The following is a 14,886-nucleotide window of genomic DNA, read 5'->3' as shown; positions in this document are numbered from 1 at the left end:
GTAAGTTTATAGGAGGGATGATTAGTTCTTAAAAAAAACAACAACCTTGTTCACTGCCATTGTCCAAGCCCTCAAACCAACCACCCTACTTCAAGAGGAGCTCTTGCAGTACAGTTTTCAAACTCACCTTCACTTTAATAATTTTGCTCTTGAAGTTGTTGAGAACAACAGTAACTTCACTGGCGTCAGGTGGAGAATCTGTACCATCATGGCTAAAAATTTAAAAAAAATTTAGTTTTGTAACCATCATCACAGAACAGGGGCCATTTTCTTTCCTATTTCTTCTTCATGAGCACTTTTCTTAAAGATCTTCTTCATAACAGCCTTGTTCCCTCCCTGACTAAACCTTAACACCATAAAACATACAAACCTATCCAATAAATACAAAAGTGAACATACTCATACAAGATCACAAAGGGGATTTATTTGATTTAATTTCATGGAACAAATAGTGTGTCTGGCAGGGCATTCAATTTTCATTTAACAATTAGTTGCTATTTGTAAAGGAACTGTTAGATCCATAGATACCAATATTATGTGTGTCCAGTTCAAAATGTTCACAAGAACAAAAACAAAAAGATATCATATAGCCTCACCTGTAGATTCTATAGATGTCCTCAGACCTCCCCTTTCTAAGTCTCAAAACCCAAGCCCCAGGATTGGCTTTTAATTGGAAGTAGCCCTGTAAAGGAAAAAAGTGACACGCTGTTTTAGCTGAAAACAGAAATTTCTTTTGCTATTGTTTCCTAGCAGTATACAGTCTGACCATTTTTCCTCATCAGCCATTTTAGATTTGTATATATTTGCTCATAAATCAGCTGATTAAAACGTCTTTAATCTTCAAAACCCAGATACGAACAGGAAAGGTTCTACCACTTCCAATGAAATTTCCCATTTCAAAGTAAGGAATACCCATGGAACAGGTAGAATCTTTCAAACAGATGGAGTTTTTTCAAGTAGTTGCTGTCAGAGCAGAAATCAAACACAGACTTTCAGCCTGTTTTTCTGAAAAGATGACCCAGAATGTCTAACTTGCAGGCTTCCCTCAATGGGAGAAAAAAAAAAAAAAAATCTTTCAAGCCACCACCAGCTAACCACTGTAATGATCCATAAAAGATCCAGCTTCAGTACACGTTTGATTCATTCTGATGCTACACTGATTGGGACTTCAACTAATGTTCTTTGGAGCAGAGTCACTGCTAAAGCAGGAAGATTTAACATCCTACACTTGGTGCAACACACCACTCTGGTACAACTTTTAAAAAATTACTATGCAGAACACATACACAAAAGTATATTATTGCAACATCAAGTTTTAGATTTTAATTGCAGAAGAATCAGAAAATTCATTGTTAAGGTGACAAAATCTGATGAGGGTCTAAATATTTGTGCTGATGCATCATATAGGCTCAAGTTCTTTCATTCTGCCACCAAATGTGTAATTATGATTGCACAGTCAAAGAGATGCACGTACAAGTATTTGGAGAAAAAGCACAACAGTCCAAGTTTCTGAAGTTAAGGAAAATGATGCGGTGTGCAAGCTTAGTAGGCTATTTCCAAATCTCTTCAGATTCAGTTGTTCAGAGACCAAACTTATAAGAAGGAAAAGACAGTAAAGTGAATAAGTCTATACCCATTAAAAAACAAACAAATGCAGCATGTAGTTTTCCCCACAATGTGGCTAATTAACAACTGTTTTACAAAAATCTGAGCCACTCCCCACCTATGGGCATGCACAGTCCAATACCCACTGCTCATCTTACAGCAAAATTATGGAAGTTGTCAGCTAAAGAGGTGGGAATTGTGCAATACAGAAAAATCAACTGTGAAAATCTCGCTCCTTATTAGTTCTTCCATCAGGCCTATATTCACCTTAGTAGACACTGAGGCTATTTCTACACTACCACATATGTCGATATAACTTATGTCGCTCAGGGGTGTGAATAAGCCACCCCTGTGAGCGACATAAGTTACACCAACCTAAGTGCCGGTGTGGACAGCACTGTCAGTGGGAGAGCTTCTCCTGACAACACAACAACTGCCACTCGTTGGGGATGGATTAATTAAGCCAACAGGAGAGCTATCCCCCATCCCTTTAGAGCGGCTACACTAGAGAGCTTGCAGCTGCACCACTGTGAGCTCTCTAGTGTAGCCATAGCCTCAGGTAATTACAGAAAAGACTTACAGTCTGGGAGCATGTATAATGCCTTGGGCAAGTTAATGATGGGAAGCAAAGGGAATGTCAGCTGATTTGTTTAAAAAAAAGAATCCTAATTTCAATGTGTCACCCTCTATGGTGTGGTAGCGGGGGAACTCGCTGCCCCTCAGTCCCAGCTTCAGGTCCTCCAGTTGATAAAAATTTTGGTAATACAATGTCATCGGAAATGGGTCAAGTTGGGTATCATTTGGGTATCATATCCAGTTGGGTTTGTTTCTCCCACAGACACATGGTACCAAACATGACAAACCTAAAACAATTATGTAGATATATATTTGAGAAAATGTTTTTTTTTTTAAATCAATTTTTTAAAATAATATTTTAACATAGCAATGTCAAACATTCAGCCCTCACAAATTTAAATTGTGGCCCTCAACTGACAGTACTGTTTTGTCACTTAATGCTCAGAACATGTTACCCGATTCCTTTTTTTAATGTTACAGTTTACTATAAATGGAAGGAGTGTGGCAAAAAAACAATTCAATGGTATTGAGTATCGGCTTTGTTTATTATGCCAAAAGAACTGTGATGAGGCACTATTAGGATGTCAGCGTCCAGCCAGAAGGTACTGGAATCCATGTCCAAACGGGATGTACACCTCTACCTTGATATAGCGCTGTCCTCGGGAGCCAAAAAATCTTACCGCGTTATAGGTGAAACCGCGTTATATCGAACTTGCTTTGATCAGCAGGAGTGCGCAGCCCCGCCCCCCCGGAGCACTGCTTTACCGCGTTATATCAGAATTCGTGTTATATCGGGTCGCGTTATATCGGGGTAGAGGTGTATATAGCTACATAACATAATTAAGTACAATCCCGCAGTAATTTATTACAAAATCCTTGTGTTTACTTTTGTCTTGATCATTTTTAGGCATCTGTGGGGAGACAAAGAGACCATGGAAGACCCAGTTAAACACAATGCTTGGTGGCACCTTACATACTATAGGGAGTGCACCCATAAACTGTATTTGGCAAGGTTGGAAAGGAAGTACTTCAAGCATCAGGAAAAAGTTGAAGAAACTGGAACAAGTGACAGTTGTGGGCAAGGCTCACCTTACACTAGATCCCATGGCGTGCATTTCAAGAAGAACACCTGCTCTTTCTGCAGTAAGCCCGAAGGCATCCATCAAGCAGTTTCAACATGTGAGATGTCATAATGAAGCTACTGCCTTGCAGTGTTCAATGGAATTTCTTTGTAGTTCCCAAGAGGAGGCTAACACTAAAATTATCTTGCATACTATCTACCCCAGAGAGAGGTGCTAGTAAAGTCTGAGTTTTTATACAGGACACTAACGTTCTAGTGCTCCTCTGAGATGCTATTCCAGACTTTTTTGCAAGATTCTGTTTTTGTGCCTGCTGCTGGGGAACAGAATCACTGTATATCCCTCAAAAATGTGTTCTTACCACTAGGATCATTAAAAGCCACCACACTTCCAGGTTTCTACGCCCTCTCAGGGTCTGACACTACTGGAAGATTGGCTGGAAAGACCAAATTGTCTTTCTGGAAGGCATTGGATTTAGTCTCTGAAGACCACTCTCCTTAGAATCATAGAATATCAGGGTTGGAAGGGACCTCAGGAGGTCATCTAGTCCAACACCCTGCTCAAAGCAGGACCAATCCCCAACTAAATCATCCCAGCCAGGGCTTTGTCAAGCCTGACCTTAAAAACCTCTAAGGAAGGAGATTCCACCACCTCCCTAGGTAACCCATTCCAGTGCTTCACCACCCTCCTAGTGAAAAAGTTTTTCCTAATATCCAACCTAAACCTCCCCCAGTCAACTTGAGACCATTACTCCTTGTTCTGCCATCTGCTACCACTGAGAACAGTCTAGATCCATCCTCTTTGGAACCCCCTTTCAGGTAGTTGAAAGCAGCTATCAAATCCCCCCTCATTCTTCTCTTTTGCAGACTAAATAATCCCAGGTCCTTCAGCCTCTCCTCATAAGTCATGTGCTCCAGCCCCCTAATCATTTTTGTTGCCCTCCGCTGGACTCTCCAATTTTCCACATCCTCCTTGTAGTGTGGGGCTCAAAACTGGACACAGTACTCCAGATGAGGCCTCACCAATGCCGAATAGAGGGGAATGATCACGTACCACGATCTGCTGGCAATGCTCCTACTTATATAGCTCAAAATGCTATTAGCCTTCTTGGCAACAAGGGCACACTGTTGACTCATATCCAGCTTCTCGTCCACTGTAACCCTTAGGTCCTTTTCTGCAGAACTGCTGCCTAGCCACTCGGTCCCTAGTCTGTAGCAGTGCATGGGATTCTTCCGTCCTAAGTGCAGGACTCTGCACTTGTCCTTGTTGAACCTCATCAGATTTCTTTTGGCCCAATCCTCTAATTTGTCTAGGTCCCTCCGTATCCTATCCCTACCCTCCAGGGTATCTACCACTCCTCCCAGTTTAGTGTCATCTGCAAACTTGCTGAGAGTGCAATCCACGCCATCCTCCAGATCATTAATGAAGATATTGAACAAAACCGGCCCCAGGACCGACCCTTGCGGCACTCCGCTTGATTCCGGCTTGCTCTGAAGGTGCTTGGAACATCTGAGATAGTTACTGGTGAGGTCATAAATGTACTGGAAGCATTCATATGTTGAGTTTACCATTTGAAGACCAACATTATGCTACTTACAGAGCTATGTTGATGGATGTTTTCCAAGAACCAGACAAATGGAGAAAAACTGCCACCAACAAGGGGTGCATTTATACCTGCTATCAAGAGGGCAAATTATCAATCAATGAAATGGCTCTGGGATGATCGAGCACATCCAAAACCACCCTCCCCTATTGGGGACGGATGGGTCTTGGAAGATGGACTTATCACACCAGTGATACGTGAAATACCACACACTCCCAAATCAATCCTTCAGTTAAACAAATGCTTGTGTGTAAAGATCAGATGTTCACCAGCCTGCAAACGTGTGGCCAGCAGCCTGCCTGGAGAAGTGCAAGTGTGGTGCAGAGGAGAATCAGTGTGATAACATGTCTAGCAGTGTTGCCCTCAGGGCCGGCTCCAGGCACCAGGCAACCAAGCTGGTGCTTGGGGCGGCACCTGGAGGGGGGCGGCACGGCGCTCCGGCCGCTGGGGAGAGTGGGGCCACAGCCGGGCTCGCCACCCTCGCCCCGGGGCTCCGGCTGCCCCCCCCCGTGGGGGGGGGGGCGCGGCCGGAGGCTTTTTTGCCTGGGGCGGCAAAAAAGCCAGAGCCGGCCCTGGTTGCCCTAGACAGAGATGACATGATGATGACTTTGATGAATAAAGTTTTCAGTCCTACATGTCAAGGGTAACATCCATAGGATGTCTATTTTTATGTAAGCAATGCATCCCTGTGTTAAAGTATAATTTTTAAACATTTTCTTGCATATATAGCTACATAATTGTTCTAGGTTTGTCCTCTTTGATACATTGTATTCATGGGTATCAGGCAAGAGTTCTTTCTCCCAACTTGACCCATTTCCGATGATATTGTATTACCAAAATGTCCACCAACCGGAGGACCTGGAGCTGGAAGTGGGGGGGCAGAGAGAGACACACCCACCAACTCTGCAGAGGGTGACCCCATTGAAATTATGATTCTATAGATTTTTACAGAACAAATGACATCTCTTCCCTTTCTATCACTCGCTTGCCCGCAGAAAAAGATTTTACTACCTTGAACTCCCAGACTATAAAGGAGTGTACTATATTTCCTGTTTTTTAAATGGGAGAATAAACTGAGACAAGTGTCAAGAAGGAACTACTTCCACTCCTGGGACCCACTTTAGCAAAGCTATGGAGGTCTGCTGACCTAAGACATTATGAGGGAATCCTGAAAAATGGATGGCTTCAAAGACCTCTCTGGACAAGGCTCAAGTTGGTGTTGAACATAGCCAGGGCAGCATGATTAACTATCAACAAGGTCAATTTCAGATCAGGTCACACTCCCCAGGTAGCCAATGGAAATAATAAAATCAGTGAGCATTCTGAACAGAATGTGATGAAGAAGCCATGCTAGGAAGGAATTAAAATGACAGCCTCATGAGTGTGAGGATGCGAGTTGCTATTACAAGGTTATTTTGGAGACAAGGGCCAGCCTACACAAATTACACAACTGATTGGTTTTCCATGGGAAGAGTTTGTTCAAGGTGATGCCAATATTCTTAAGATGGGACACTACTACCTGCAAGAGTCCTCTCAGTAAGCTGGGATATGGAGGGACCAACAGCATCGTGATAACGACAACTGACAGCCCTCTCCAAAAGCAAGACTTCTACCTTGACGGTGTTAGGAATAAAGTGCTCTGACACATCTCGCCAGCAACCTAATCCAACCATTCTTCCACAACTGAAACCAAACTTGCAAGATCCACTGGGGTGCAAGCAATATTCACATGTGTATTGTCAACATATTAAAAGGCAATCTGTACTTAATGATCTTGCCAATAGACTTGCATATATCATGAGCAACATAGAGTATAGAACCTTGAGGAATGTAGTTTGGTGCCTGTATGAAACCAGTCACTTACTAAGTTGGCCATCACAATGGTATCAACAATGACAGGATTGGCTGAAGTTCCCAGTGTGAACTGGAGTCCTCGAGGTGGCTGTCCTGTAGTGATGTCATAGCAGTGTCCTTCCAGAAGCAGATACTCCAATTCATATTCTGCAGCAACTCTATTATCCACCTGCCAAAAAAAAAAAAAAAAGAGCCATTGCTGCATTTAGAAATAACTCAAAGTTATTCTGACTACATTTCCTAGTGGCTGAATTATGCTCTAAAATCTTCAACTCATTCTCTTATAATTCAATTTTTGTTTTTAAATAAAAGCACTTTTATTTTGGTTCAGGGGATGGTGTTTTGGGTGGATTATTATTAATTGGTATTAAAGTAATCCCTAAAGACCCCAAAGGAGATCAGGACCCCACTGAGCTGGACACTGTATTTATACATAGTATGAGACAGTCCCTACCCTGAAGAGCTTACAGACAAGAGAAAGGGTGAGAGAACAGAAGCATTTAGGGCTTGTCTACACTACCGTGCGGGGTCGATCTAAGATACGCAACTTCAGCTATGTGAATAACGTAGCTGAAGACGACGTACTTAGATCTACTTACCGCGGTGTCTTCACTGCGGTAAATCGACAACTGACACTCTCCTGCCGACTCCACTTGGCGCTCCTCATTCTGGTGGAGTACCAGAGTCAACAGGAGAGCGTTCAGCGGTCGATTTATCGTGTCTATACTAGACGCGATAAATCGACCCCCGCTGGATCGATCGCTGCCCACTGATCCGGCGGGTAGTGTAGACAAGCCCTTAAAAATGGAGAATTTAGGCAAAGAGTTCAAGTGACTTGCCTGATGTCACACAGAGAGTCTGTGACAGAGCTGGAAACTGAACCCAGATTTGTTGAGTTCTGTCCAGTCCAAGACCATCCTTCATTCCCAATTAATTTAAAACAAACATTAATAATTTAATCTTTATATACATAGACATATTTTCACAATGCCCACAGTATGCTAAGTGCTGTCTGAAAGAGACTGATGCAATCAGCTGCAAATAATGCAGGACAAATCTGCAGAGCAAAATTACCCACCCAGAGTTCTCAATGCACCTCAATCCTAATCCTCTGCTATCTTGGTCTTGGACCTTCTCCTGAGGAGACTATCAATTGTGAAGAATGTTATGATATTTTGTGAGATGGTCCAACCTCCCTGCTGCTCCAGAATGCTCAGTTTAATTGTTAGCTTCAGTGATCTGCATCTCAGAGATCTCACACACAAAAACACTGCCAGTATTGTTTAATGATTTGGGATGATGATTAGATTAGAAAAGTCTCAGATACATTCAGAATCTTTCCATGTGTTCAGGTACAGAAAAGTAAAATACAATTGGTAAAAATAAATGTAGAGGTCTAAAATTTTTAGTATTGTCCCTTTCGTTGCCCATTTATAATTTAATTGTTTAAGACAATAAATTAACAGTGATACAAATACAATTTGCTTTACAATTAGTACAGTATCATTGATGCTAGAGCCAACCATTGGTCTATGTAATGCATTGTACTGCATCTGGCTCTGGGCTTTACCAGATACATTAGAGGGAGACAAAAATAAAGGTGCATTGGTAATAGGTTATAAAGATTTTCAGTCTGAATGTTATCTAGGTTGGCAGTGGCCAAAAGTTATTACCAACTGTTGGCTTTTGAGTGGCCTATCTGAAGTTAGGAAGGAGGGATAAGCTCAGTGGTTTGAGCATTGGCCTACTAAACCCAGGGTTGTGAGTTCAATCCTTGAGGAGGCCATTTAGGGATTTGGGGCAAAAATTTGTCGGGGGATTGGGTCCTGCTTTGAGCAGGGGGTTGGACTAGATGATCTCCTGAGGTCCCTTTCAACCCTGATATTCTAATCTAAGTGATTCTGGTGGTCTTGCTCCACTTTGCAGTGGACAGAAGTCCATATCACAAGAGACACCCTCTCAGTTGGCACTTCTGTTGACAATCTCAGCAGACAAAGCCAAGGACTGAATGATTCTGGAGACTGAACTACCCTCTCACCTCTAGAGGTGGTTCCTCCAGGTCAGGGTTGAGGCACATTGGTGGGGAAGCTTGCACTGCCACTGCCCATGCCAAACCTGTTCTGTGGATAAATAGAGGACTTCAGCCTCCAGGGCACTCAATCTGGCATCTTGCACATACACTAGATACACACACAATTATTTTTTAAAATAAAATCTAATTGTTTCTCGTCACCAGTGCAATAGCTTAATCCAAGGGGGAAAAAATGATACTTTCAAACCTACTCAGGCTTATCAGCTTGCGCTCTGAAGCAAGAAAGAGATGTTCACTTTACATCAGTTTGCAATTTCCTAAGCTTAGTGTAGGTGAGTGTGGTATACCTCATAGTGCAGGTAATGAGACCCCAACACTAATATCTATGACCTGATTAGCTAATGTCAGTCATTAGACTAGCAAGTCAGAAAGTTGTGGCTGCCAACAGTAATTGGTTTATTCACTCCATGCCATAAAGCTTTTCTAAATGCCAACCAGTGACACTACAGACAGATATACTTCCTTTATTTTACTATCAGCATTCTTGGATTAAACATGGAGTCCTCTTTTGATTTCACTTCTTTCCTTTTTTCTTTTTATTTCCCCCCCTCCAGATTTTTCTGATAGCATATAAAGTTTTAAAGGATCACCATCAAATTGAAAAATCCCCTTTCCATCTGAAAATGGTGGAACTATTATTATGACAACTAACTCCTCAAGTTACTATAAAGGAAAGATAAGAGAACATTTATTTTCCAGTTTCTTTTGTATGTTGTCAGTTTACCTATTTGGTGGTGCATGCTCTACCCTAGCCCCTGAAAGTGGGTATCTACCAGTAACAGCAGCAGCAGAACTGAAAATGAACAGGGAGCAAACAGCAGGACAAGGGTGTGTTCAGAGAGAAAGGGGAGGGAGGAGGTGGGGGGGCCTGAACATTGAGGTGATAGTCTCAGGCCTACCCAAAAAATCCCTTTAAACAAACAGGGGTTGAAAAACCCTTAAATTTTGAACGAATTATTTTTTAAAAAATTCAAGACACTATATGGAGCATTATCAGAAAAACTCATTAAAAAAAAAAAAAGTTAGGGGGCCACATAATAAGGTTTCTTCTTTTCTAGTTCAGTACCATTTCTATGAAATGCTGTACACATGTGATGCAGTTTTTTCTGTGGAACCTGCAGTAAGCCTGGAATGGGTAAATGTGGCATTCCCCTCATCTGTCTAGAGCATTGCATTGTTTTGAGCTTCCAAATTCCAAAGATGAGCCCCAGAAAAATCATATACAAGCACATTAAACAAATAGGAAATGCTGAAGTCTCTTACCTCCTCTAAATAAATGTTATCAAGGTCATATGGAGTTCTGACAGACTCCACCATCCAGCTCTCAGGGGTGTTTAGGTTCAGAGTGAACAGTGGAGTCTGAGGCATATCCAAGAATTTGGCAATTGGACCAGGAGCAAAGTTGTCGTCTGCTGTGAAAGAAATCTCGGGCTCCAAAACGTAGCGATAAAAGCTGAAATTTCAAAAGGAAAATCCTAGAATATTTGGCTGCCATGTTTCATGCCTTTTAACTTTCACTGACAGTCATCTTTCCAAAGGATAGTCTCAGAGCCTCTGAAAGCCCATTACTGGACCTTTGTTCCCTTCTATGTATGGGCTCTTTGCTTAAGAAATCACACTTAACATAGGTCAAATTTCATCTTGACTAATTAAATATTTTACTTTACCAGAAGGATCTAGACTCAAATTAAATTCTGAAGTGTCTTATTGAATAGCTACAATATCTTAATATTGCATTTGAACCACTATAGTTAAAGTTACAGCAGGGATTCCAGAGACTAAAGTGAGCAAATATGCTGAGACATACTGACTTTGATAAAGTTTTCATGGGGGGGAGGGGGGGGGGGAGAGACTCTCATTCTACAGGCTAGTGGTTAGGACAGTGGGATGTGAGAAATCCATGTTCAGGTCCCTGCTCTGCCCAATTCAGAGTGGTCAAAACTCTGCTCTGAATCAGGCAGAGCAGGGAACTGAATCTGGATCTCCCACATCCCGTGCCAGTGCCGTACCCACCAGTTTCTAGACACAGACAGACAGATATATACACCCCCTTCCTGAACTGAAAAGCTCATGTTTTAATCCCAAAGAGGACATTTCAGCACAACTCTGGTTTTGCAAAAACATTCAAAAGGGTTAGTTTTTATTCCATTGTGGAACGAAAACAAATTTTGAAACCTCCAAAGTTGCCATGAAACAGAACTGTTGCCCTCAGGGGCCTTTTCTGACTTCAGAATTGCATGTTTATCTCCTGTAAATGATCCCTACAAATGTTTTAACACTGCTGTTTACACTAAGGTGTTTTCCCCCAACATGGTATTCCTTACCTTTTCAGAGGCATGTCAGAAAGTTTGGACTGGCAGTTCATAAAAACTCTTAGATTCATGTTTATCAGTTGGTTCAAAACCTAAAAATATGAGAGACACATATACCCTAAAATTCCTACTAGAGAGATGAGTACTGTTTTTGCAGATTAAGCCTTAGTGAGCATTTAACAATCTCTCTTCTCACCCTGCCTTCCACAAATTTTATTTGATTGAATTGGTGAAGTTAATTAGTTACCTGCTGTACCATGATTTTAAATAGGACTTGGGGGATATTCTAAGTAGTAGACAAGATGCGGACAGATTCTCCCTCAAAAATATTGTCTGTGGAACTGAACTTGTATAAAATGATCCAATGAAAAATTATTTGAGAGTGGCCTTACCCAGGGCCGGATTAACTCTCCTGTGGGCTCAGGGCTATTAGATTTTGTGGGGCCCCTGTATACAAGTCTTTTTCCTAATTTAAAACAAAATTATCACAATTATGGCATCAAGGCTATTAACGCTATACTAAACTTGCCTTTTAATTAACATAAAGTCATTCTGTGGTTAAATTTCAGTCTTAAAACATGTAGAATATAGTTAATTCAAAATAGCCTACTTCTTACCTTAGAACAGCTGTTATATTAGTTTCTTTCTGGGAGGGAGTTTGGGTGCAGGAGGAGGCTCCAGGCTGGGGCAGAGTGTTGGGGTGCAAGTGAGGGCTCTGGGAGGGAGTTTGGTGCAGGAGGGGATTCTGACCTGGGGCAGGGGGTTGGGATGCAGGAAGGGGTGCGAGGTGCAAGCTCCGTCCAGGAGGTGCTTACCACAGGCGGCTCCTGGCCAGCGGCGCAGAAGAGCTCAGGCTCCTGGAAGTTGCCAGCTACTGGCACGTCTCTGTGCGCCCCTGGCGGGAGAGTAAGTGTGTCTCCGTGCGCTGCCCGTGCCCGCAAGCACCGCCCCCGCAACTCCCATTGGCTGGCTGCAGGGACGGTGCTGGGGGTGGGAGCAGCGTGCTGAGCTGCCCCCCCCCCCCCCGGGCCAGGTGCCGCCAAGACGTGCTAGCAGCTGGATGCTTCCAGGAGCGGTGTGGGGCCATGGCACGCAGGCAGCCTGCCTGAGCCATGCTGCGCCACTGGACTTTTAGTGGCCTGGAGATCGCGATCAACTGGCTGAGGCTCTAGGATCAACCAGTCGATCATGATCAATGGGTTGGTGACCACTGAATTGTATATAATTATGGATTTATTTTTGCAGGGCCCCCCTTAGCCTGAGGCCTTGAGCTGCAGTCCCTAAACCCCCTGCATTAATCCGGCCCTGGCCTTACCATGCCTTTTTAATTATTTATTACATAGTATACTGTAATTAGCATTTCACTGACATGCTGAAGTTAAGTATCAGAGGGGTAGCCGTGTTAGTCTGAATCTGTAAAAAGCAACAGAGGGTCCTGTGGCACCTTTAAGACTAACAGAAGTATTGGGAGCATAAGCTTTCGTGGGTAAGAACCTCACTTCTTCAGATGCAAGTAATGGAAATCTCCAGAGACAGGTATAAATCAGTATGGAGATAACCTCGTTATCTCCATACTGATTTATACCTGCCTCTGGAGATTTCCATTACTTGCATCTGAAGAAGTGAGGTTCTTACCCACGAAAGCTTATGCTCCCAATACTTCTGTTAGTCTTAAAGGTGCCACAGGACCCTCTGTTGCTTTATGCTGAAGTTAGTTATCTGACATAGTCTATCCGAATGAATCTCTCACAAATATGTGAGACGCGAGTCTAATTTTACCCATGTCAAAACAGAAAAATACTGTAAAATATGGAGTCATCTAGGACTACGTCTACACTAGTCTTCTTCTGGCATAGCTATGTCAGTCAGGGGCGTAAAGAGGGGTAATCCCTGAGTGACATGTCAGTCAGAGGCATAAAGAGGGGTAATCCCTGAGTGACATAGCTGTGCCAGCAGAAGACTAGTGTAGACACAGCTATTCAGGTAAAGCTGCACTTTTACCAGTGTAGTTGGTTTTGCTCATGGGGGATGGTTTTACTGTACCAATATAAAGCTCATCTTTGCCAGTCCACACTAGGAGCACTTTGTATACCAGTATTGCTATATTAGTAGTGTAGACATAGCCTGAGGCAGGGGTCGGCAACCTCTGGCACGTGTGCCAAAGGCAGCACGCGAGCTGATTTTTAGTGGCACTCTGCTGCCAGCAGAGGTCCCAGCTGCCCGGCCCCGCTCAGCCCGCTGCCGGCCTGGATGGACGGAATCCCGGGCCAGCAGCGGGCTGAGCAGGGCTGGCAGCCGGGACCCTGCCTGGCAGGGGCCAGTGGACGGAACCCCAGACCGGCAGCAGGCTTCCGTCCACCGGCCCCTGCCAGCCGGGGTCCCGGCCGCCAGCCCCGCTCAGCCCGCTGCCAGTCTGGGGTTCCATCCGCCGGCCCCTGTCAATGTAAAATGTATTACTGGCACGCAAAACCTTAAATTACAGTAAATAAATGAAGACTTAGCACACCACTTCTCAAAGGTTGCTGACCCCTGGCCTAAGGCCTGGTCTACACTACAGAGTTTTGCCAGCATTGTTATTCATAGATTCTAGGGCTGGAAGGGACCTCGACAGGACATCGAGTCTAGTCCCCTGCCCTCATGGCAGGACCAAATACTGTTATGTTGCCTAGGTGTGAGTCACACCCTCTAGCTGACATAGCTATACTGACAAAAACCTCAGTGTAGACGAAACTGTGATGACAGAAGAGTGTCTTTATCAGTTTAGCTAATGTTGTTTGGGCAAGTGGTTTACTATGCTAGCAAAACTCCTATGCTACATCGCAACTAGGGGGCTATGCCAGCATAGGCTCTGTAATATGGACATGCCCTAAGTTTTCGATGTTAGGCTTTCATGTGAAGACTGGTTTTAAATCATTAAAGAAATATCCTAGTGATCTAATTATTACCCCGTGAAGTATTTTATTTTAACAATTCTATGCTTTGTATTTCTAGAGAGCCTTCCAATCCATGAATTCAAAGCACTTTAATTTTGTAAAGCCCAGAGCCCTTCTGAGAAATTAATCATAACTCAAATAAACTAAGCCCCCCACTAGGGTGACCAGATGTCCCGGTTTTATAGGGACAGTCCCGATTTTTGGGTCTTTTTCTTATATAGGCTCCTATTACCCCCCACCCCCTGTCCTGATTTTTCACATTTGCTGTCTGGTCACCCTACCCCCCACTCTCCCAGCCTTTCTTTCCAGTTTAATTAATAATCCCACTACCATGATTTTCAACTCTGTTTATTCTATTTTTTCAAACGCAAGATGGGATTTCAAATAAGTAATAATTTTACTAACAAGAGATGTCAAGGAGTATCAAATGTTACATTCCAACATGACTAACAAACGCTCTGCACATCACATAATTGAAGCTTTTCTCATATCAGCAACCTAATCTTGTCTCTCTCATGATACCCGTAAATTTCTCTAATGCTTTTTTACTGTACTGTAGGCTTCAACCAGGCCATTACACGATTCCTTATCCACCATCCATTTAAGAGGAAAGAGAAACAATCCATAACTACAGAACAAACTATATTATAAAAGTTTTAAACTATTTTACTGTCTTTTAACTGCTGATTAATGCATTACAATGCTTTATATATACCATAAGTAATGGAGCAAGTCTTTGAGCATCTCTGGTAGCTGGATCAACAATAGCCACCACATCAAAGTAGGTCTCTCCCTCCTTTGGTCTCAGTTTAACTGCACTAAACAAAAAGAA

At 43.0% G+C, this 14,886-nt stretch overlaps 1 protein-coding gene across 2 annotated transcripts in view; it reads right to left on the bottom strand.

Moving 5' to 3' along the window:
• The window catches only part of UGGT1 (UDP-glucose glycoprotein glucosyltransferase 1), a 95,019-nt gene that overhangs the window by 22,748 nt on the left and 57,385 nt on the right, over positions 1-14,886 (bottom strand). For both annotated transcript variants that reach the window (XM_024216825.2, XM_029911087.1), the window contains exons 27-32: positions 14,770-14,872; positions 11,134-11,213; positions 10,073-10,262; positions 6,728-6,886; positions 597-682; positions 128-212 (exon numbers count right to left, since the gene is read on the bottom strand). In XM_024216825.2, coding sequence (XP_024072593.1) covers positions 128-212; positions 597-682; positions 6,728-6,886; positions 10,073-10,262; positions 11,134-11,213; positions 14,770-14,872 — 703 coding nt within the window. The remainder of the gene's footprint in view (positions 1-127; positions 213-596; positions 683-6,727; positions 6,887-10,072; positions 10,263-11,133; positions 11,214-14,769; positions 14,873-14,886) is intronic.

This window comes from Terrapene carolina, unplaced genomic scaffold, assembly GCF_002925995.2.
Source record: "Terrapene carolina triunguis isolate 2854851 unplaced genomic scaffold, T_m_triunguis-2.0 Scaffold88, whole genome shotgun sequence".
Lineage (NCBI taxonomy): Eukaryota > Metazoa > Chordata > Testudines > Emydidae > Terrapene > Terrapene triunguis.
The sequence above is the reverse complement of the archived record's forward strand: the minus strand, read 5'-3'. Positions and strand labels throughout refer to the sequence as shown.